The following is a 23,421-nucleotide window of genomic DNA, read 5'->3' on the forward strand; positions in this document are numbered from 1 at the left end:
GGCCCAGCCGCTCCGCGGCATGTGGGATCTTCCCAGACCGGGGCACGAACCCGCGTCCCCTGCATCGGCAGGCGGACTCTCAACCAGTGCGCCACCAGGGAAGCCCTATACCATTTCTTGAAGTTGATTTCCAGAAAGCGTTCACTTGCCAAAACGGGGTGCAATCATCAGTTTCCAAACCAACCAAGCACGCTGAATTTTTTAGAAAAAAAAAAATGTATCGACAGGCTGAATTCCAGCCACATTGTTTGAGGTGATATGTGAACATCAGCTCCCAGGATGAGGACCGTTCTCGCCCCACCCGTTGTGTGTCATCTGGAGGCAGGTTGCTGGGTGGCCCCCCAGGGTCACTGTCTAGAAGGAGTCCCTCCAGGGCAGACAGGGCCTGAGAAGCCCCACGGCCCTCGGTGAGCACTGGGGAGACGAGGCTGCCGTTTTATAGGAGGCCAGTCAGTGACAGAGCGGGCCCTATTTGCTCAATTTCTTTGAACAGGAAGAATGAAGAGGCTGCTCCGTTATTAGAGTGAGTGATAGGAGACTTCCCCCACCGACTCGTGCCTAATAGGAAGTCCCACTGTGTTTATCCCCTTTGGTAATTGCTGCTCGTTTTGTAGGGTGTAATTGAAGTGATTGCAAAAGCAGGTGTTTCCTTCCTCCTGGAAGAGAGGTGCTCCGTGGGGATCTGGATCCCTGAGCTCTGCCCATGGGGTCAGCCCAGCCCTGAGAAGGGCCCTCGGGCTCCATCCCAGCCTCGTCTCCCCCACCCTCTCCTGCCCTTCCTGCCCCTCCTTTTGGTGTTCCCACACAGTCCAGCCACACCGACGCTGTCACTGTTCACTGACTGAGCCCCTGCAGGGCCGGCCCCCAGAGTGGCTTCAATGAATGGATGAGATCAGCTCGGTCCGTTCCAGCTTAGGCTGCGTGCATCCCTGGGCCACTGCCCGCCTCCATCCTTTCTCGCCGTGCCTGCCGTGCCCCTTCTGGTGTACCCGGAAAGCATCCTTCCCCCTTCAGTGCTGGCCTTCCCTGCTCCCCTCCTTCCTGCCTCCCAGGGGATGTGCTTGGCTTCTCTGCTGGTACGGTCAGGAGTTCTGTCCCCGCAGCCTGGTCAGAACGGGGCCTGTAAAGGCAATTTGGATTCGGTGAGTCTGTTGGCGCTGCTGGTCCCAACAGGCCCCTCCCCATGTGCGGGGCAGGGCCCCCTGGAGACAGGCGCCTCCGTCCCCAAACTCCTGGGTCCCTCCTGTATGTCCTCCATCCACTCTCCCAGCTCAGACCCCATCAGCTCTTAGCTGCATTGCATCAGTCTTCTGCCTCTTAAACCCCTCAACCATCTTCTGTCCCTTTCAGCCCAGGGAGGACTCTGAGAAGCGCAGCGGTGACTGCACAGTCCCCCAGTCCAGTCAACCCTCCCTCCTCCCAGTTAAAGCCCAAGCCCCCGACCCGGCATTCAGGTCCCCTCGTGATCCAGTCCCCTCCTGCCTTTCCACCCGAAATCCACGCTCAGCCCCCAGCCCTCAGGAGCAGTCTCTGTGCTCCCAACAGGCCCTTGGTGTCCGTCGTTACCGCTCGGGAGAGAATGTGCCGGTTCCCACCCCCTGGGGAGGGCCACGGGGCCCGGATCTGCTCGGTGCTGTCCCACCTTTGCTGTCCCCTCTGCTGGACCCTCCCTCTGTCCAGTGGAAGCTTACTTATCTTTCAAGGCCCAGCTCAAGTGTCCCCACTGCCATCCCCCCAACAGTGAGCCTCCCCCTCCTTCTACTTGTGAGAACCTGGGAAGTCCTTTGTTATCACACTTGTGCTGTGGTGTCGTGGCGTTCGTTCCCACCAAGCAGTGAGTTCTCTCACGGTCAGGCAGGTGCTGGATTCACGCTGGCCCCTCGGGCACCCACCGAGCCGGGGCCCTGCAGGTGCTGGGACCGTCCAGGGGGCCTGGGCGAGAAGCCTGAGCTGCAACACTGCTGCTCCCCAGCCCCCTGCGGATGCCCTGGCGGTTTAGTTTGTGAACGTGTCCGTGTCCCGGGACCCCAGCAGACAGTGGCTCCTCTGACCCTGGGCAGTCTCTCCGTGTTCCTTCGTGCCCGGGCACTGCTCTGGGCTGCGTCCCCCATGGGCAACCCCGTCTGGGAGACTAAGGGCCACCGGATCGTGCCCGCCACGGCTCCTCCATCGGGCATCCAGCCTGTCTCTCCAGCCCCGCAGCATCTGTGGGGGGTTGGTTAGTTCAGAGCAGATAATCCTGATGTGAATGTAGTCAGTCAGGGTGAGCAGGACCAGGTTGGGGACGAGCCTAGACATCGGAATGGTGTTCCGTCCCTTTCTAGAATCAACTCCCCTTCCCACGTGAGTGTACCATCTGTTGGGCGCTTCACAGTTTGCAAAGTACTTTTATCTCCATCCTCCCAACGACCCCACAAAGGATGAGGGTTCTCATCACTCTCTTTTCATAGCTGGGGGCACTGATGCCCAGGAGGTCAGGTGACTTTCCCAAGGCCTCCCAGCTGGTGAAAGGCAGAGCCCAGCCCCCAACGCCTTGCTCCTTTCTCGGCCCGATAACCGCTCTTGTAACGGCACCTCAACGCTCCTACAGCCCACCAAGGAGAGGGTTTTGGCCCCATTTCACAGACGCAGAAACCCACATCTGAGAGAGGCTGGGTGCTGGCTCAGGTGGTCCTGGGGTTCTGGGGCTTAGCTTGGGGCAGTCCCACCTGCTCTTTCGCACTGAGCTCTATGGGCTCCGGGTTCCTGAGCTGCACCGGAGATGACAGCTCCTCTCTCACTTTGTCTCTGGAAACAGAAGACAAGAGATGGAAAACATAATACACGTGAAAGCATTTTGTAAACCCAAATGCTGCCGGGATGCCGAGTTATCTTCAGACTGGCTTCTGGTTTCCTGCAAAGTGTAAAGGGATGAAGGGAAAAGGTTCCTCCTGGAATGTTCTAATCCATCAGGACAAATGAAGTCAGAACAGTCAGCTCCCCTCCCTCTCCTCCCCGCTTCATCCTCACGTAGCTGAAGACATTCACGGGGTGAAAAATGCTTTCCGCTGCTCCTCTGACACCTGGAATTTGCCTTGTGATTGGCAGAATATTACTCCAAAATAGCTTAATTTTTTTTCATTTCTGGATGAATGCCCTAAACTCTTCGGTCCCAGCCTTGAGAACTGGCTTAACTGGCTGGCATTTGAGCCCCTTCCCTCAAAACTCAGAAATGACGAGATCTCGCTCAGTGGCTGAGAGCTGTCCTTCTCTCCAAGCGAGGCAAACTCACCCTGACTGGTATTTTTGCCAATCTCCTACTGAGTTTGACAGATAGGGGAGAAATTTTCCCATACGGTATATGAATTTCTCCCTCATGAAATATGTTCGATTTTTTTTTTTTTCTGTTCCAGGGGCAAAGGAGCTTTGCAGAACAGGCAACATATTCAATTACCTCCATCTCTAGTAACCGGAAGTCCTGATTTTTCTATAACTAGGAAAACCACACAGCATACTGCTTATACATGCATGTGTGCATACACAAACACACAAACACACACACACACACACACACACACACTGAGCACCATTGAGCTTTGGCATAAAATGGCAAAATTGCTTCTGAGCCTTATTTAGAGAGCAGAGGAAAGAGGGTCTTTGCAGCCCTGGGGTAACATAACACGCTCACCAGGAGGCTCACAAGCAGAACATTTCCTCCGACACGAAGGCATTTGCTAAGGCGGTAGTTTGGGGCCACAGGGACGTTGCCCACCCCTCACCATGTCCCTCCAGCCCCCTCCCAGGCTGCAGAAGCAAGGCAAGGAGCTGGGGGATGAAAAGAGTCAGCAGGAGCATCTCCCTTCAGAACTTCTTGCATCAGAACGGGGAAAATGAGAATCCCAGCAGAGGCCCTGAGCGCTCTGTGAAGAGCGAGTGTCTTTGTCCGGGCCTGTCGCTCTCCAGCTATGTGACCATGGCCATGGACCGGTGATTCCACCCCCTTCCCTCTTCCTCTCCTGCACAGTGGAGATGGGTCGTAACCAATGTAAGGAGCCTGGCACCAGGAAGCGTCTTAATAAATGTCCTTTGAGGAAAGGACCGGTCTCGATATGCTTGAACTAGACAGGTGCCACAGATCACTCCCGCCCACGTGGATGGCCCTGACAGGCCAGGCTCCTCCAGGTCTGGTGGGCGGCCCCACGTGCTTGTCCCTCCTCCCTGCTGCTGCTGGACTGCGGCTTCTGCTTCTTAAAAGCCTTTAAAAATTCTTTATTAAATTTTCATGGCGCATAAAGTCGAGGTTCTGTTACTTGGCCTCAGTTGTCTTGGTAACTTCGTAAAATGCAATAATAAAACGGAGCTGAGTGTCTCTGCACGCAGGCCCCACGTAGAAACGGCTGCAAAGTACTGCAAAGTACCGACGATTTCTTCTGCGTGATAATTAGCGACAGCAGATCCAGCAGGATTGACAGCGCTTGTTCATTTGGGGTCAGCTGGGGAGAAAGGGGATCCTTCCAATTTTTTTCTCCTCTAATGGTTAATGTCTGGCTGGGGAGCTAAATATTGCCTCAGGGAACCTGTGAGATCCTGGAGGAGATGGAGGAAGGAGTTTGGAAAAGCCCCCAACCCTTGATCCACTGGGGACAGTCTCCCTGAGGGAGGGAGTGACGTGCCCCTAGAGCCTGGCCACGTCGTAGAGAGTCTGGCGGCACGCCTGCCCTCGAGGAGAAAGTGGCTCCTTCCAGCTTTGCGTGGGCGGCAGCCACTGCCCACAGCGCCAGGCTGGGTAGGGGTGTGTTGCAAGCTCGGCCCCCATGGGGAGGCTCGGGGCAGGGCAGCTCCCTGGAGAACTTAGTGGTTCGAGCTGCTCCAAAGAGGCCACCTGGTGCTGCTGACACACCTGGCGGCCCTGTCCTGGCGCCAGCCCTGCCCTTGACCCTTTGGGGGTAGCCTATGTCTGCTCTGAACATTTCTCAGCCTGTGGACCAGCCGGTGGAAAGAGAAAGGCAGATGGCCTTGGGTTATAAATAAATGGGATCCCTGCCCCTTGGAAACCACCACCCAATGGCGTCAGAGAGGCGTCGTTTCCCACAGCCCCTCCACAGTGGGGGCCCCTCAGGCAGGCTCTGTCACCCCGGGAGCGCCTTTGTTCTTTGGGCCCCTCGGATTCTCCATTTTGTGAAACATTCAGATCCTACACGTTCTCTGTGCTCCAACTCTGTGCCAGCCTCTTGGTCTTAGACTCCTGTGCCCGCAGGTCATGGCTTGGCCGTGCAGTAAGAGCTGCCACCCTGCTCCCTGCTGAAGAAACCCAGGTTTGTCACCCACGGTCCCCCCACCAGGTGGGGAGGCTGCTCCAGCAGCCTGGGACGTTAGCACTGCCTTGGCCCATGGCAACCAGGCCAGGCATACCTTCCAGGGGTCTTTCCATGGAGCTGCCTCCCACAGAAGCCCTGGGCATCTGGTGGTGCCCCTCAGGGCTCAGACCGCACTCTGTTTTTAACCCAAGCAGCTCCAGCTTTGTCTCTAAGTAATGCACTTTGTTATAACATTCTATCCACGGCCAGAGCATTTCCAACCTGTCAATCTCACACATGGGACACTGGAAGCCCAGAGAGGGCAAGGGCCCTCCCCAAATGCCCATCAAGTTAGGGATGTGAGCTCAGGCCTCCTCAGCGAAGGAATCTGAAGAGCAGAAGCCAGGGCCAGCCTGTAGTTCAGGGTTTTCAACTAGATTCCATGGTGCCCAAGAGCAGCTCAGCTGTTCCGTTTTTGTTTGTTTCTTTCTTCCTTTTCTGTTGTTTTGGTTGTTGTTCTGTCTTATATATTGCGGCTGCATGTAAGGAAATAGCTTCAAACGCCATCATCATCATCATCACTTCCAATTTTCTACCTGTGGCAAAACTGGGGCCCTGGGAGAAGCAACTTGTTTGAAGTCATGACCAGAACAGCCTCCTCCCACCGCCGCCTGAGCCCAGCCATGGCTCCTGGAAGATGTGCGTCGTGCTGGCAACAGCGACCTGTCAGGGCGGGTTCACCCCAGGGCCCGAGGCAGGAGCTGGACCGTCCTCTCTCACCCCCCATAGAATGGTTGTGGGGACCTCGGAGGCCGGTGCTGGGCTCATTTCTCACTTGGCCTCAGTCATCAGGCAGGAGCCATGTGATCTGCTCAGACACTCAACCTCAGTAGCTCCTCCCCAGGCGCTGACATAGCTGTGCTTCGAGCCATTTCCAGGGCCAGTGGCCGTGGCATCAGTGGGTCACTGGGTCTATCACTGACGGTGCTGGAGAAAAATACAGCCCAGACTGGCAGGTCAGAAGTCTGCGGGCACAGCCCTGACGCCAGCTGCAGCAGCCGTTACTTGAAGGCTCATGTCTTAGCTTTAAGGTCCTGTACATATTGCTTTGGGCTCCATATTATGTCCATATTTCAGTCAGGATGCTGACTTACGTGATGCTGAGCTAAACCCCCACATCACAGCAGCTGGACACCCCTGTGGTTTACTTCTGGCCTGTGCAAATCTGACAGGGTCAGGGGGCTCTCCAGGATGACACTCCTCCATGCAGGGTCCCGGCTGCTTCCTGCCTGGCCTCTTTCTCCTCAAGGACGGCTTCCCAGTTGCCTCCAAAAGGAAGAGAAGACTGGAGGACTGCAGAAGTGGGTTGTTCAGGGAGAGGTGACTTCACCTCCACCCACATGCCCTTGGCCAGAATCTGGTCACCTGGCCCCAACCTGAGTGCAGGGGATACTGGGAAATGTGTTCTTCCTGTACATCCAAGTCAAAACAATGAAATGGGACTTGGTGGACACACGTTACCTTTTTGCCTCAATTCATACTTGTTTTACTATAAAAATGCTTCAATCTTCAAATAAAATTTCTGCTCCAAGAAAGTGACTGTGTTTATCTTACAGCTGCACAGAGCATCTCACCCCCACCACATACTCTCCACTTGAGAAGCACAATGTGGTGGGGGCCACATGGGTTTCCTAAGACTCCAGAGTCAGGGGATTCTGGGAATATCTTGTATCTTCCCACTAAGAACTCCAGTCCTGGGCTCTGTGGCTTGGCTGCAGCCCAGCTCCAAGCTCCTTCGGGAGCCTTCCCATCCCCTGGAAAGCCCAGTCCAAAGCAGGTCACTGCAGTTTCCCCTTGAGGATCGGGGCCAGGAGTGGAGAATAGATGAGGAGCCCAGACAGAGTGTGTGCCCTTCCCAGGCTGGAGCAGAGCACACAGCCCAAGGCACTGGCGTCTTCAGGCCTAGAGACAGGTAGTCTGGCCACGCCAGCTCTAGCTATAGGTCTGCTGAGGAGGTCGGCCCTGCACAAAGCAGCCTCAGCGCGGGGAATCGAATGGCATCAGGGCTCCTCCGGTAGCTGGTGGAAGCCGTGTCACAGCACAGGGTGATCTGAATATAACCACATTCCTCATTCACATTCCCTGAGCACATACAACGGCCGGACCGTGCCAGGCACATTGCCTGTGTTAGTTCATTTAGTCTGAGAAGCGTGCTCGGGAAATGGACACTCTTACTATCTCCCCATTTTACAGATGAGGAAACTGAGGTTCAAAACCGAGATGAAGTGACTTGGCTTAGAAAGGCCAAAGCCAGTTTGGGATCCCGGCCTCGTGGAGACGGGATCTCACTCCAGATGGTTCTCCTCTGTGCTGCCGCGATGGGCCCCTCTTGGAAGGGCGGGTGAGTCCCACCAACAGAGGCAGCTGAGAACATGTGGAAGTGGGAGGCTCTGGGGAGACCTTGAGTAGCACCACATCAGCAAACACTTCTCTGAAAAGCCCTGGCATGTAATAAAAAAGGCCTCGCCGTTCTCTGCTTCCTGGAAGGCACCCCAACCCAGCCAGGTTTACAGAACAGGAGGCCTTGGGAATTGCTCGGCTGGGCAGCAAAGTGATGGCGGTGGGGGGGGAACCTAGGAGGCCAGGTTCCCATAACTGGGACAGGAGTGTGCCAGGCAGTGTGGGCAAGGGTGGCCGGTGGTGAAAACGGTGTCCATGTGTGGAGGACCAGCTTTGTCCCAGGCCCCAGAGTCACCCTGGCCATTGGGTGATATCACTACCCTTTCACAGCTGGGGAAACTTAGGTCTGGAGAAGCTTCTCACCTTGCCTAAGGCCGCAGTAGCCTGCCCTCCGCCAGCCCACAGGCCACCAGAGAGACTCTGCAGTGGACAGCAGGGAGAGGGAAGCAGCTGCCCCCGTTACTGCAAGGTCAAAACATCCCAGGACTCCAGCCACCCCTGTGGGAGCCACCAGCGTCACAACATCCAGAACGTCAACCCCGACCCGGGCTCCCGGTCCAGAAATGACACTCTTGTTTCAGCCCTTTCTCTGTGCTCACACGCTGTGTGTCAAGTGGCACCTGACGGGCTGGGGGGGGACAGGAGCCTCCTTACAGCCGACGGGGGCCCTGAGTGCAGGGGCAAAGCGCCCTTGGCTTCCTAGTCAGGAAACGTTCGCACACATTCCACACTCTTGATAAAATATGGAAGGATATTATACGTTTTACAGGGGTTTCCTTTATTGAAAAAAAAGCTTTTAAAGAGTTTTGATTCTTATAATGTATCTGGAAAATTCACGTTCATGGAAATTCATTCCCCGAGGACATGGTAAAATGAGCCTCCGCTGCATGGGAATGACGCTCAGCCACCTGGGCTTCTTGTGGTTGCTGTAATTTTTTTCTTCTTTTTTTTAATGTTGTGTTAGTTTCAGGTGCACAGCAAAGTGATTCAGTTATACACACACACACACACACACACATACATATACACAAATATATCTATTCTTTTTCAGATTCTTTTCCATTACAAGTTATTATAAGATATAAAATATAGTTCCCTGTGCTCTACAGTAGGTCCTTGTTTATTTTATAGATTGTTGTGTGTACCTGTTAATCCCAAACTCCTAATTTATCCCTTCCCCCCACCTTTTCCCCTTTGGTAACCATAAGTTTGTTTTCTGTCTGTGAGTCTATTTCTGTTTTGAAAATAAGTTCATTTGTACCATTTTTTTAGATTCCACATATAAGTGATATTTGTCTTTCTGTGTCTGACTTACTTCACTTAGTATGATAATCTCTAGGTCCATCCATGTTGCTGCAAATGGCATTATTCCATTCTTTTTTATGGCCGAGTAATATTCCATTGTATACATGTACCACATCTTCTTTATCCATTCGTCTGTCGATGGGCATTTACGTTGCTCCTTTGTCTTGGCTCTTGGAAATAGTGCTGCTATGAACACTGGGATGCATGCAACTTTTCAAATTAGAGTTTTCCCCCAATATATGCCCAAGAGTTAGGATTGTTGGATCATATGGTAACTCTATTTTAGTTTCTTACGGAACCTCCATAATGTTCTCTATAGTGGCTGCAATAATTTTTTAAAAATATGCAGTGGAGATACATATATAAATGCCCATATGATATTAATGCATATATATAATGACTAAAACAAATAAAAACAGCTCAAAAAGATGTACAGTGACAAGTAATCTCCCTTTCACCCCTGTGCTTCAATTCTCCAGTCTGTCCCCAGAGGCAGCTATAGTTTCTGGGTTTTGTGTGTTCCTTTCAAAGACAGTCTGTACACGTACATGAATTCTTACATGTGTGTGTATCCACCAACCGGCACTCTACTTTTCACTTAACACTGTTTCTGGGAGGTTGTTGCGTGATATGTTCATGTCAGCTGACCTCAGATTTTTTTTTTTTTTTTTTTTTTTTTTTGCGGTACGCGGGCCTCTCACTGTTGTGGCCTCTCCCGTTGCGGAGCACAGGCTCCGGACGCGCAGGCTCAGCGGCCATGGCTCACGGGCCCAGCCGCTCCGTGGCACGTGGGATCTTCCTGGACCGGGGCACGAACCCGCGTCCCCTGCATCGGCAGGCAGACTCTCAACCACTGCGCCACCAGGGAAGCCCTGGCCTCAGATTTTTAATGGCACCATTGTCATGCCATTATGCGATACACTATAATGACTTAGAATATTTTCGTTTACTTAAATGGCCCCCAATCGATGCATTTAGTTTGTTTCCGGTTTTCTGTTACTACATAAAGTGCCGCAGGGATTTGTACACACATAAAGATGTGTACACACATCTTTATGCACACGTATGAGTACATCCTACAGGTCGAATTACTAGGTCAAAGGGTATATGCATTTTAAATTGCAATCAATATTGCCAAATTGCCCTCCCAAGAGGCCACACCGATTTTCAGTCCCACCAACACTGTGTGAGAGGGCCAGCTCCCCCATCCTCCCCAACGAGGCTCGTTATCAAAACGCTAACCTTTGCCAGTCGGTGGGTGAAAAAAACATGGCAGCATCTCATTACAGATTGAATTTGTTTCTCTTACAAATGAGGTTGAGAAGCTTTCTTCTGTGTTTCAAAGTCATGAGTATTTCCTTTCCTACAAACTGGCTGCTCGTGTTCTTTGCCCATTTTTCGACTGGTCTTTTTCTTGTTGATTTGCAGCATCACTTTGCAGATGAAAAGAATTAGGCTTTTGTCATATTTTTTGGCAAAATATGTGTTCTATACGGGCCATTTTTTGGCAGCCAACTGTCTCTCTACCTCAACAAATTCTCCACAGGCTGCCAGAGTGGTCTTTCGGAAATGCCACTCTGATCATGTCCCCCTCCTCCCGAAAGACACAAAATGGCTTCCTGCCACCTGGATCCAGCTCAGACTCCCCACTTGGTTTGGGGAACCTGCCCATTTAGGGCCCAGCTTTCTCCCGCCCCAACAAAAGGCCCACCACATGCAGCTGTGAGGGTTGTGCACTGTGCAGGGGGCAGTGACACCCAGGGAAGGACCTTGGGGGCATCCCCTGGAGGTGGACAGCGGGGCAGCCCGCCGAGAGGCTGCCTCTTTCTCCGGTGAACCTTAGCTCAGGACTCAGCACACTTTCGACCATTCCTCAAAGCCCCATCTCTTCCATTCCTCCAGGGCTAGGTCCAGGCTCTTCCTTCCGCCCCAGATGCGACCCCTCCCCTGTGGCCTGGTAAGCTTCCTCCTCTGCAAAGCTGACCCCACTTTCACAGGCTGGCTTGGGTCCCCCCGCCCCAGCCTTTGTGTGCCCCTTTAACCCACTGCAAGGTGATTCTCTCTCTAGGGGAGGGCTGTGTGCATTCACTCCTGGATCCCACCCCCGGTCAGAGGAGGTCCTCGGGAAATGTGTGTGGAATGAATAAATGAGGGAATGAGCGAAGGCAGCCTTCTTTTATTTTTAAAAGAACTTTTTAAACTGAGGCAGTATAGTTGATGTACAATATTACTGATATATAAGTTACAGGTGTACGATATAGTGATTCGCAATTTTTAAAGGTTATACTCATTTATAGTTATTGTAAGATGTTAGTTGTATTCCCTGTGTTGTACAATATATCCTTGGAGGTTATTTTATACATCATAGTTTGTACCTCTTAATCCCCTCCCCCTGGATTGCCCCCGCCCCCTCCCCTCCCCATCACCCACCCACTGGTAACCACTAGTTTGGTCTCTGTATCTGCTAGTCTGTGAAGGTGGCCTCCTGACTGCTGAAGCCAGTGCAGGTGAGGAGTGAGGGGTGAAGACCCAGTATCCCCTCAGCCTTCTCAGCCTAATGTAAAGTTGTGCATTTACCCGATAGGCTGTTTTTTTGGTATAAATCTCCATTAAACACTTTGAAAAATGCAAATTAAAAAAAAAGCCCAGCAGACTGGCTCTTCCCAGGTAATTATAGTAGACCCTGCAAGTCTGTACTGAGGCCGTTTTATTTAGTAGGTCTATGGCTCTTCCCAGATTATAAATGAAAGCCCTTCAGGGAGCAGGTTATTCTCCCTCCCCTAAATTCCCCAGGGCGGGGCATTGCAAGAGGACTCAGTGGGCACAAACACCGTTGCCATGGGGCTCGCACAGGGGAGCGGGGGCCCAGGGACCCTTCCTGGTCGATAGGGGCCAGTGGGATGTAGGCTGTAAAGCAGGTCCTTCCTCCTAAACCCCAAACCCTCGCTGGCAGCCCCCATCTGGGCCAGCCCTCCATCCCTCCCCCAGCGGGGAAGGTACCCACGGCTCCCCAGCCCCGCGCCGTCCCCCCGGGGCGCCTGCAGGACTTCCTGCCGTGCCACCCACCTCCACTGCTCAGCTGCCATCAGTCCTTCGCCTGCATCCTGGGGACCTTTAAACACGTGAGTCAGATAACGATCCTCACAGCTGCACTTCCCTGCCTGGCTCCTGTGGCCCCTCTGGATTCCCGTGCCCTGTGCCCTGTGGGGGGTCCGTACCTCTGCCAGGGACCCTGTGACCTGGCTAAGGCCTGCTCAGCTGGCTCACCCCTCTCCCTTTCCTGCCAGCACCGTGCCAACCCTGGGGAGGTGGGGATATGAGCAAAACCAGACATGGCCCTGCCCACCTGATGCTGCGAGATGGATGGGGGTTAACTAAGAGCAGAGAGGAGGCAGCACGGAGGGAGGCCCTGCGCACAGATCCGGCTCAGAGAACGAGGATGGCGTGGGGCAGGGGAGGCTGGCAGAGGGCCAGCCCTGCAGGCAGTGCAGGCCACCCTGAAGATGTCCTCCTTGCCACTGGAGAGTGTTCAGAGGACACTGTGGTCGGGGCTGTGGTTTGACAGACAACTGAGCTTAGGATTGGAGGGTGGACCACGGAGTGGGACGGTGTGCAGGGATCCCGGCGATGGGAAGCTGGCGGCGGCCCCGGTGATAAAGGGCCGTGAGAATTGATGGCGCTCCTCATGACGGTTATTTAATGCCCTCTCCCCTCCCTCCAGGACGGCAGGGCCTTGTCCATCCCACTGGCAGCCCTGGCAGCACCTAGCACACAACTCAGTACATAGTAGGTGGAATGTTCTGGGAATGAATGACAGGTTAGAGAGGGGATAGTAATCAAATAATGGATTTAACAGGTGGGGAAACTGATGCTCTATGTCGTGGAGCAGTGTGTCACCTGGGTGAGCTGGCGACGACCCCGGCACGGGGCAGCCCTGAAAACCCTGTCCCCGCCCACCTTGCTCACAAAGACCTGTTTTCATAACTTGTCATTTCCCTACACGCCCACAGGCAGGGACACACTGCGCCGCTAGATAAATCTGGGCCACTTTTCAGCATCGTTTAACATCCCCGGGAAGGTTGGATCACGTGGCCTCCAGCAGCAGCCCATTAGCTGACAGGCTGAAGCATATCATATTGAATTCCACGGCCCGCGGAGCCCGGGAGACGCCGTGCTGCTCGGAAATCTGCGCTGAGTTATTAGGATGCAATCGTCCTGCGCATTTCCTGTAGTGAACACGTTGCCTCCCTCCTCTTGCCAGGACTGTTTCCCCAAACCTCCAGTGGGAGTGGGAGGACCTTGAACTCACTCCCTGTCTATAGCTTGAAAGGAAGAGGGGATGAGCTGGAAGGGAGATGGTAGCGGGGCAGGGACCAGTGCGGGGGGCTGACTGTGAGTGCTGCTTGCAGAGAGATGGTCTGGAGGCATTGCGCTGGCCTCCTGCCCACCCCCGCAGCCCCCCCAGCCCTCATCCTGTGTCTCCCTGCTCCCCCACCCCCGCCCCTGTGTGCCGTGGCCCTTGGCCACAGCTGCAGCAGGACCTATGGACAGGCCAGCCAGGGACTCAGCCGCTGACGCCCACAGCCTGGCCACGGCACGAGGCATCCGCCTCCGCCCTACCTCCTGGGACCCCACGGGCCTGAGCTTCTGCCTTCGGCATGTGCCACGCACCCTGAGCACTGCCCTGTACAAACTAAACTGGGACACATCACTATATGGTGAGGACACTCAAGATGGCGGCTCTCTTGCTCTGTAGATCCCCTGCTCGACCAGGCCCTGCTTCTCCTACACCCTGTCACACGAGCATCATCACCCCCTCCCCCAGCTAGAGATTGTTCTAGTCCTTAGGCTAGATGGTCGTTAACCCGAAATGCGTGCGGGACGGGCCCCAGCTGCTGGTTTCCCTGGTGACTGATGAGCCAACCTGACGTCAATTGCGCTATAAACGGCAGCCTCCTTCTCCCTCAAGTAGCCAAGATGGCTGCCGTGTCCCGCCTGCTGCCCACGGTGGGGTGTTGCTCCAGGATCCTCTGGTTCGAACGTGCAAGACACTTTATCCATTAACCATCGATGTCTCTGGCTGTTGCCAGGCTCTTTCTTCGGTCTCATGGCTGGACAACTACAAGACTTGCAGGCCTGCGGGGTGCAGCCCAACTGCTGTCGGCCAGGAAGCCGAGGAAACTCCTGTGAACGCCGAGATGTTGGAAGGTAAGGACGCGGGGGGGAGGGGGAACCGCAAACTGTGTGGTGATCGGGGAGGGGCGGGGTGCAGGGGCCGTCCCCTGCACTTGGGGCCCTGCGACAGCTGACCACTGTGAGAGATGTCCTTATCTTCCACTACACTGACGATGCTCTGTTAACCTCGCTCTCCAGTTTAAGAGTAGCAGCCCCGTGCTCCCGGCTCATCTGACTGCACGGGGATGGCTGGTGCGTACAGACGAAATGTACAGACCTGGCTTAGCTATCAAATACTTAGGCGTTCTCTGGTTGGGTAAGACGAGATACCCACACCCTCCACCCCTAAACAGCTACAGACACGGCCTTTAGGGATATTAGCTCAGAGACAGGCCTGTGGCCAGTTACCCGGAAAGGAGTGGTTGAGGCCTGTGGCAATGGCAAAATACTAGGTACCCTGGTGCTCCTGGTCCCAGCTGCAGGGGGGGGCAGAGCTACGTGCAGCCTAGGTGTGTCGTAACAGGTGGAAACCATTACAAAAGGCCTACCCACGTTGTTGAGCAATGCAAAAACCCACCACTGGGGGGTCTAGAACAGCTGTGTGTGACATACGGGACCCCTATGAATATCACTGGTGACCAAGGGACCCGCCCTGAAGTTGAGGAATGGGCCGCTAAGAATGCCACACGCTGCCGTTTTCACCCGCCCTCCAGCCCCAGTGGCGCCGGCCGAACTGAAAGGCTGCTGGGCCAGTTAACCATATAGGGATGGGAACCTGCCCTCAGCTGTGGATCAGCAGGCTAACGCAAGCCCGGAACTATCACTGAGCATCCCAGGAGCCGTCGTCCCAGTGCCTACGCTATGTTAACCAGAGCCAACTAGTCCCCATCCGACTACGGCTCTTGACCACTAAAGGGCCGGCGCCAGCTATGGGCCAGGACAATAACTCACTTCTGCCCTTGCCGTGCGATCTGCCCCCGGGGGGCGCATTATAAGATGGCCCTGGTGATTTGGGTTCCCTGCCCCGTGGGGAACAGGACAGATTTTGCCTGCTGGAGAAAGCAGCATTGCATTAGCCCTGCGGTCGATTGCCATGTGCCTGCTCCGTGGCATGGCACTGCAGGCCAGGGCGATAACCGCAGGCGGGGGTGGTTCTAGCCCAGCATGCTGTCACCGCTCGTATTTTGCTCAGTGGTCGCGATCTCCCCTGTATCGCGCCTGTTAAGCATCTTAGGTCCCTAGTCTGGGCGGAAGGCATCCGGTTACGGACTGGGCAACAACGGCTGCCTCACTGCAAAAGGAGTCTGACTGTTGGGTCTCCAGCGAGATGCCGTTGTCGTCCTGCTCTGGACTCCCATGAAAAATTGACCGGATAAGTGCCTTACCCTTGATACTGGTTAGGTGCTCTGTCTGTATCTCACGTGTGGTATCTGGTTGCAGTGCCCCTCTGCATACCTGACCCCAGGGATATTGCGGAAGAGGGGCGACCCAGATGGTAAGGGTCGCGCAGGGGACGTAGCGGGGGAGTGTGTGGTCAGGCCACTCAAGATGGCGGCTCTCTTGCTCTCTGTACATCCCCTGCTCGACCAGGCCCTGCTTCTCCTACACGCTATCACCTGAGCATCTTTACCCCCTTCCCCAGCTAGTAATTGTTCTAGTCCTTAGGCCAGAACGGCTCCACCTGCTAGTTTCTTAAAGGGAAACAACTGCCCTCGTGATGGTGATGGTCATTAACCAGAGGGGCGTGAGGGATGGGCCCCAGCCGCGGTTTCCCTGGTGACTGATGAGCCAACCTGATGTCAATTCCCCTGTAAATGGCAGCCTCCTTCTCCCCTGAGTAGCCGAGATGGCTGCCATGTCGTACCTGCCATCTGCTGTACACCATGGAGTGTTGCTCCAGGACCCTTTGTTTTGGACGTGTAAGATCCCCTGTCCAATAAACCACTGATGTCTCCGTGGCTGTTTCCAGGCTCTTTCTTTGGTCTTGAGGCTGGACAACTGCAAGGCTTGCAGGCCCGTGGGGTGCAGCCCAACACGTATGCACACCGATATACAGACCACCTGGACAGAACCACGCTCAAACACACACATCCCATCCCAACGTGTAGGCGATATCTACCCACACGGACCCACGCCGCACCCATCACACCTAGTGTCCCTGGCTCTCACACCTACATTTGCACACACGCTTCTACATGCATTTTGAATTTCCAAGCGGCAGATAAACTTTTGTGATTAATTCCTACTTTTATTGCTCTGTGGTCAAGAAATATGACCTTTCCTTTTATGAACCTACTTTGTGCCGAGCATCGTTAGGTGCTAAGTGTACAAAGTTGAATAAACTTGGACCCTACAGCCTAATAACAAAACAAATTCACCTTGACAATCTGATGTGATGCCTGATGCAGCAGAATCACAGCGCTTACATTTTCTCAATATATTTTTCTCTACTTAGGTTGTTTCCTTTTTTGTTTCTATTACCTAAACACTGTTAGACCAAAAACATATTTTCATTGCTGTCCTCATTTGCTTTTCTTGAATTACTAGTTCGAATGGGCATATTCTCCCCTATTTACTGTCCATTTGTATTGCTTCTTTGTGACTTGCCATTTCATATCCTTTGCCTGCTTTTCTGCTAGTATGATTGTTTATTTCTCCAGATTTCCAATTATTTGTCTTTTGCAATACTCTTAGATAATTCTTCAAGCCGAAGTTCTAGTATGGACCACGACTTTGACTTCTAAGCACACGGGTTCTGTTTTTTGCTCTTAGCAATGATATGCTTTAATCCTCAGTTTTTCTCTTCAAAGTCCCTCCTTCTTCTTAGCAGCACGCTCCCATTTGTTGAAGAAGCATCATTTGAGTTACTTCAGCATCATTCAGGCCCTACGGAGAGGCTTCTGCAGACTGGTACGCTAAGGCTTGGTGGACCGTGGAGACCAAAGCAAGACTCACTGCCAGTGGAGACAACAGTCCAGGAAGGAATCTCCCTGGGAATTTGCCCTCCAGGTTGGTATGCTTGTCCGTTCCTCCATACAGGCTGTGCCCGCACCCCCTCCCACTGGGGGCAGGGGTCCGGGAGCAGCTCCCCCTCCCCCTCCTCCGATCGCAGGCGTCACTCAGAACACTTGTTAAACTTCAGATTCCATGGATTTGGCGATATAGATGCAAACTCATGATTTCTAAAATGTGTATATATACGTGCACATGTATATGTGTTTGAATGTCTATATACACACACACACTCTACATTTATTTCCTAGCTCTGTCTGCTGAAAAGGTCAAGAAGGAAGGATATTCTAGCAGCTCTCAGCTCTTGGTCTGTAATTCCATTCCCCAGAGTTCCTCAGAGAAATCACTAATCCCAGAGCTGGGGCAGGGTAGGTACGTGATGAGCCTGGGACATCTCGTGAGGCTAGAAAGTAAGGGAATGTTCAAAAACCACATCGAGGGTGTGTCACAGGACACAGGCACTGGCTTGGAGGGGCTCCCAGTGGCCAAATCTGGGAGTGTTTGAGCACCAAAACAATCAAGTGGAGTAATGAATTATAAGCCCATAAAAACAGACATTTACGAGCCCACACTGATAACAGATAAGCAAATACATAGGAAGAATGGAGGACCTTTGCTACAGTAAAATTCTGAGTCAACCAGTGAAGTGGAAGACATGCTAGAACTGGAAAGCCATGCTTTGCAACCATCCTAGTAAAGACTGGATCACTCAAGAATCATTAAGGGTTGCTGAATCTAGGGGGATGTTTTGGCAATGAGCAGGATATTTGTATGATGTCAGACTGTCTCCCCACAGACTGCATATTAGTTGCAAGCAAGACCAAAAAACAAACCCCAGTAATTATACAGCGGAGAAATTGGACCACACCCTGATCGGGTGATCAAAATTAACATCACCAGGGAGGGATAGACAGGTGTCATGTGCCCCCCGGATGTATTACTCTAAGAAGGACTCAATATATGCTCTCTGCAGTATTTTGGCCAAGAACGAATAACTAGAAACTAGTCACAAGGAAACATCAGACAAATGCAAAACTATTTTTATTTAAAAGGGTGGGTGGGGGTTGGGGGAGGAATGGTTGGTCGTATTCTTCCAATGTCAATGTCATAAAAGATAAAGAACAGGGCTTCCCTGGTGGCGCAGTGGTTGAGAGTCCGCCTGCCGATGCAGGGGACACGGGTTCGTGCCCCGGTTCGGGAAGATCCCACATGCCGCGGAGCGGCTGGGCCCGTGAGCCATGGCCGCTGAGCCTGCGCGTCCGGAGCCTGTGCTCCACATCGGGAGAGGCCACAGCAGTGAGAGGCCCGCGTACCGCAAAAAAAAAAAAAAAAAAAAAAAAGATAACAGTCATAGAAATGTTCCAGATTAAACGAGGCTAAAGAGACACGACAGCCGAATGCAATCTCTGACCCCAGACTGGATCCTGTGCTGGAGGGAAAAAATAGTATAAAAGGATGTTACTGGTTCTACTGAGGATGTTGGAATGTGAATATTAGATGAGAGAAAAGTCTGTAATAGTGTTAAATTGAGGTGGGTAACTATACTGTGATTATGTAAGAGAATATCTCTAATCTTAGTAAATATTCACTGCAGTATTTAGGAGTAAAGGGCTGTGGCATAAGTCACAGAAATAGCAGTAAATGTTCAACATTTATGTTGAATACATGACTGTTTTAATACAAATTCAGTAACAGTGCAGTATAATTGTACTGTTCACGGGAATAAGATCGGGGCTTGGGTGCACTGTGGGGTATGTTCTGGAGACTGGCTCTTTCCCTGGATTGGGGGCTGGTCACCATCCACACTGTGTGTACAGCCTCACCAGTTTGTCCAGATTTGGGGTCTCCTGTCCACCTGCCTCTCCTGCTACCCACAGGCCCACTCTGTTAATAGCTACCAATGGGTGTCTGGGAAAGCAGTTTCAATTTTGTATATTTATTGTGTATTCAGCCACTTTACTGAACCAGGAGCGTTTTTTGGTTGATCCCCAGGGAAATTCTAAGAAGATGACCCTAACTTTTGTCTTTTCTTTCTCAATAGTTTAGTTAGTTTCTTTCCTGCCTTTTTGCCTTGAAACACAGCAGAGTCCTGCATCTAAGTCATTTCTTACCTCATTGGGAATGTCTGTTATGTTTTAAGGATAATGTTGGCTATTGGCTTGAAATATTCTATTTTTCAAATATGTTTTTATTACAAAAGCAAAAGTATGGTCAGAAAAAAGAAACTTAGAAAATACTGATTAAGCACAGAGATGGGAGGGGGGGAATAAAAAGCCATTTATTATCTCTAGGTCAGTGTTTTGTTAACACCTTGGTATATATCCCTAATAATTATTATTTGAAGATTTTATTAGAATAATCATTATTGCTCCCAGAGCAGGTACCATTTATCTATTATGTGTCAGTAACGGTGCTAAGTTTAAGGGTGACAAGCATTATTTCAGCAAATCCTTACAGAACACCTCTCTATAGTGTAGATACTGTTATCCCTACTTTACAGTTAAGGAAATTGAGACTGAGAGGACTTTCCCAATTTACCTAAGATCATAGGCAAATCAACAGCCCTTAAGGCTGAAACCCAGGTCTCCCTTATGCCCGAGCTCTGGCTCTTACATACACTACTATCTCCTAATCCAGACCTCTTTTTGCAAATAGATTTTTTTTTAAAACTAAGCCAGAATCCTTCTGGACATATGATTCTGTTATCAGCTTTTATACCTAATGTATTATTAACATCTTTCAATGTCATTTATTATTCTTCTACAAATATAATGGCTGTGTAGTGTTTTATTATATGGATATGTTTTATTTATTCTTAAATGGCTCCATATCAAAATAAAAACTGGTCGTAAAATATTCAAACAATAACAGGAATATAAAGTAGAACATGCAAGTCCTCCCTTCCACCTGCTGAGCACCATTCCTTTGAGGAAGTTACTATTAATAGTATATGTTTGCTTCCACATAGTTCTTCTATGTAACTTATTATATGTGATGTAATTTATTTAATTTTCTTTAAAGGAATGGGTATACCAATCTACTGCTTGCCTTTCATACATAATACATGATGAACATCATTCCAAATCTATCCATCCTTTTTTAATATTTTTAAAATTGAACTATAATTGATTTACAACACTGTTAATTTTAGGTGTACAGAAAGTGATTCAGTTATTTGTATGTGTGTGTGTATATACAATATGTCTACATTCTTTTTCAGATTCTTTTCCATCATTGGTTATTACAAGATATTCAAGACAGTTGCCTGTGCTATTCAGTAAATATATATATATATATGTATCATCTTTATCCGTTCATCCATTGATGGACACTTAGGTGTCCACTTAGGTGGCTCCCATGTCTTGGTTTTTGTCAATAGTGCTGCTATGAACATTGGGGTGCATGTATCTTTTCTTTTTTTAAAATTTTTGTAGTTGATTTACAGTGATGTGTTAGTTTCAGGTGTACAGCAAAGTGATTCAGTCATACATATAAAATATATATACATATATATAATATTCATTTATTTGTATAATTTCTTTTTCAGATTCTTTTCCGTCATAGATTATTACAAGTTATAGAATATAGTTCCCTGTGCTATACAGTAGGTCCTTGTTGCTTATCTATTTTCTATATAGTAGTGTGTATCTGCTAATCCCAAACTCCTCATTTATCCCTCCCCCACTCCCCTTTCCCCTTTGGTAACCATAGTTAGTTTTCAGTATCTGTGAGTCTATTTCTGTTCTGTAAATGAGTTCATTTGTATCATTTTCTTAGATTCCACATAAAAATCATATCATATATTTGTCTTTCTCTATCTGACTTACTTCACTTAGTATGATAATCTCTAGGTCCATGCATGTTGCTGCAAATGGCATTATTTCATTGTTTTTCACGGCTGAGTAATAGTACATTGTGTATATATACCACATCTTCTTTAACCATTCATATGTTTATGGGCATTTAGGTTGCTTCCATGTCTTGGCTATTGTAAACAGTGCTGCTATGAACATTGGGTGCATGTATCTTGTCGAATTAGAATTTTCGCCTTTTCTGTATATATGCCCAGGAGTGGGATTGCTGGATCATATGATAGTTCTATTTTTAGTTTTCTAAGGAACCTCCATACTGTTCTCCATAGTGGCTGCACCAATTTACACTCCCACCAACAGTGTAGGAGGGTTCCCTTTGCTCCACACCCTCTCCAGCATTTATTATTTGTAGACATTTAAAAAAAAAATTTATTTTTGGCTGTGTTGGGTCTTCATTTCTGTGCGAGGGCTTTCTCTAGTTGCGGCAAGCGGGAGCCACTCTTCATCGCGGTGCGCGGGCCTCCCACTATCGCGGCCTCTCTTGTTACGGAGCACAGGCTCCAGATGCGCAGGCTCAGTAGTTGTGGCTCACAGGCCTAGTTGCTCCGTGGCATGTGGGCTCTTCCCAAACCAGGGCTCGAACCCGTGCCCCCTGCACTGGCAGGCAGATTCTCAACCACTGCACCACCAGGGAAGCCCTGTAGACATTTTTGATGATAGCCATTCTGACCAGTATGAGGTGATATCTCGTAGTTTTGATTTGCATTTCTCTAATAATTAGTGCTGTTGAGCATCTTTTCATGTGTCTGTTGGCCGTCTGTATGTCTTCTTTGGAGAAATGCCTATTTAGGTCTTTTGCCCATTTTTTGATTGGGTTTTTTTTTTTATTATTGAGTTGTATGAGGTGTTTGTATGTATATTTTGGAAATTAATCCCTTGTCAGTTGCATCGTTTGTAAATATTTTCTCCCATTTCCTAGGTTGTCTTTTCATTTTGTTTACAGTTTCCTGTGCTGTTATCCATTCTTTTTAATGGACAAGAATCAAGGAGTCACATTTGGCTCTTGGCTCGAGCAACTGGGAGAATGGCAGAGCCATTTTGGTGGGTTAGAAAATGAAGGGAGGAACAGGTTTTGGGGTCATTTCAAACCTGATGCCAAGTGGACACAGGCCCTGTGAAGGGCTCAGGGAGCAGTGGAGCTGGGTATAAAAGTGTGGGAGTTGGTGAGCAGAGAATGGATGGTATGTAAATCCATGGCAATGGTCCCTGATGCCAAGGAGGAGCCACACCTGGAGAAAGGGTGTGTGCTCTCCTGTTCTCCCCCATCCCCACCTCTCCCTGTTGTCTCTCAACACTGGGTCTGAGTGTCCTCTGATGTGGGCCTGCTTTAGTCACTCACATTGCTGCCAGGTCACTGAAGCTTTGTGCTTTGCATTGTCAAGGGGTGTTCAGAAAAATCACCCAAACTTGGAATTAAGGCAGAAGGAGGCCAGCTTGTCATCCCAACTTGTCATCCCAGTGTCCCACTGGAATATTGTTAAGAGGACCACCCCAGGATTATTCTATCACCTGGGGGAATACATCTTTATTCGACTTGCCATTCACTACGTATGTGTGTACATAGTGTGTGTATTACGTGTTCACTTGTGGATTTTTGGCGCCCCCATTGCTTGTGGTTTTGTAGCCCTGTAGGGCATTAACTAGTCTTGACTGTAGCCAGAGAACAGCACATGATCACCCTGATTAGTCTCAATGTAACCTGACCATTTCTTACCGGGATCTCTCGCTGAGACTCTCCACCAGGAATTTTCAGGAACACCAGACTCTCTGCTCTCCAGAGTCATGGTTCCTATCTCCTCACTTAGGCCCATGTACTCAGCCACTGCTTCCTTCCCCTGGGCTCCTGGCTAACGCCAGCACGGATCCACACAGCTCTGGTATGTTTGGGAATTATGACACTGTGCCCTGGAGGGGCTCTTTTTCCATCCATTGTGCTGGGTTCTTTCATCCTGAACACTTGAGTTCTTCCTTCACCTCTGGAAAATATGCTTTTATGATTCCTTTGATCGCTTTCCCCTTTCCTTTTCTTTTCCCGCCTTTAGGAATTCCCAATAGTTGGATGTTAGATATCCTGGATTTAGCTTCTAGATTTCTTTCCTCTCCCATTTTCTTTTTTTTAAAATTTATTTTATTGAATTACATTTGATTTACAATTTGTATTAATTTCTACTGTACAGCAAAGTGATTCAGTTATACATACAAACATGTATATATACATATATATACATTCTTTTTCATATTCTTTTCCATTGTGGTTTTTTAATGCAGTATTGTCTTTAATTAAGTACAAAGACTTCCGTTCATGTTGCCTAGAGATCATT

At 50.4% G+C, this 23,421-nt stretch overlaps 1 protein-coding gene across 1 annotated transcript in view; it reads left to right on the forward strand.

Moving 5' to 3' along the window:
- TTLL11 (tubulin tyrosine ligase like 11) overlaps positions 1 to 17,395 on the forward strand; it is a 270,093-nt gene extending 252,698 nt beyond the window's left edge. The window contains exons 9-10 of the mRNA XM_060014202.1: positions 14,132 to 14,249; positions 17,044 to 17,395. Of these exons, the coding sequence (XP_059870185.1) occupies positions 14,132 to 14,249; positions 17,044 to 17,395 (470 nt within the window). The remainder of the gene's footprint in view (positions 1 to 14,131; positions 14,250 to 17,043) is intronic.
- Positions 17,396 to 23,421: the final 6,026 nt, after the last annotated feature.

Source organism: Delphinus delphis, chromosome 6 (assembly GCF_949987515.2).
Source record: "Delphinus delphis chromosome 6, mDelDel1.2, whole genome shotgun sequence".
NCBI lineage: Eukaryota > Metazoa > Chordata > Mammalia > Artiodactyla > Delphinidae > Delphinus > Delphinus delphis.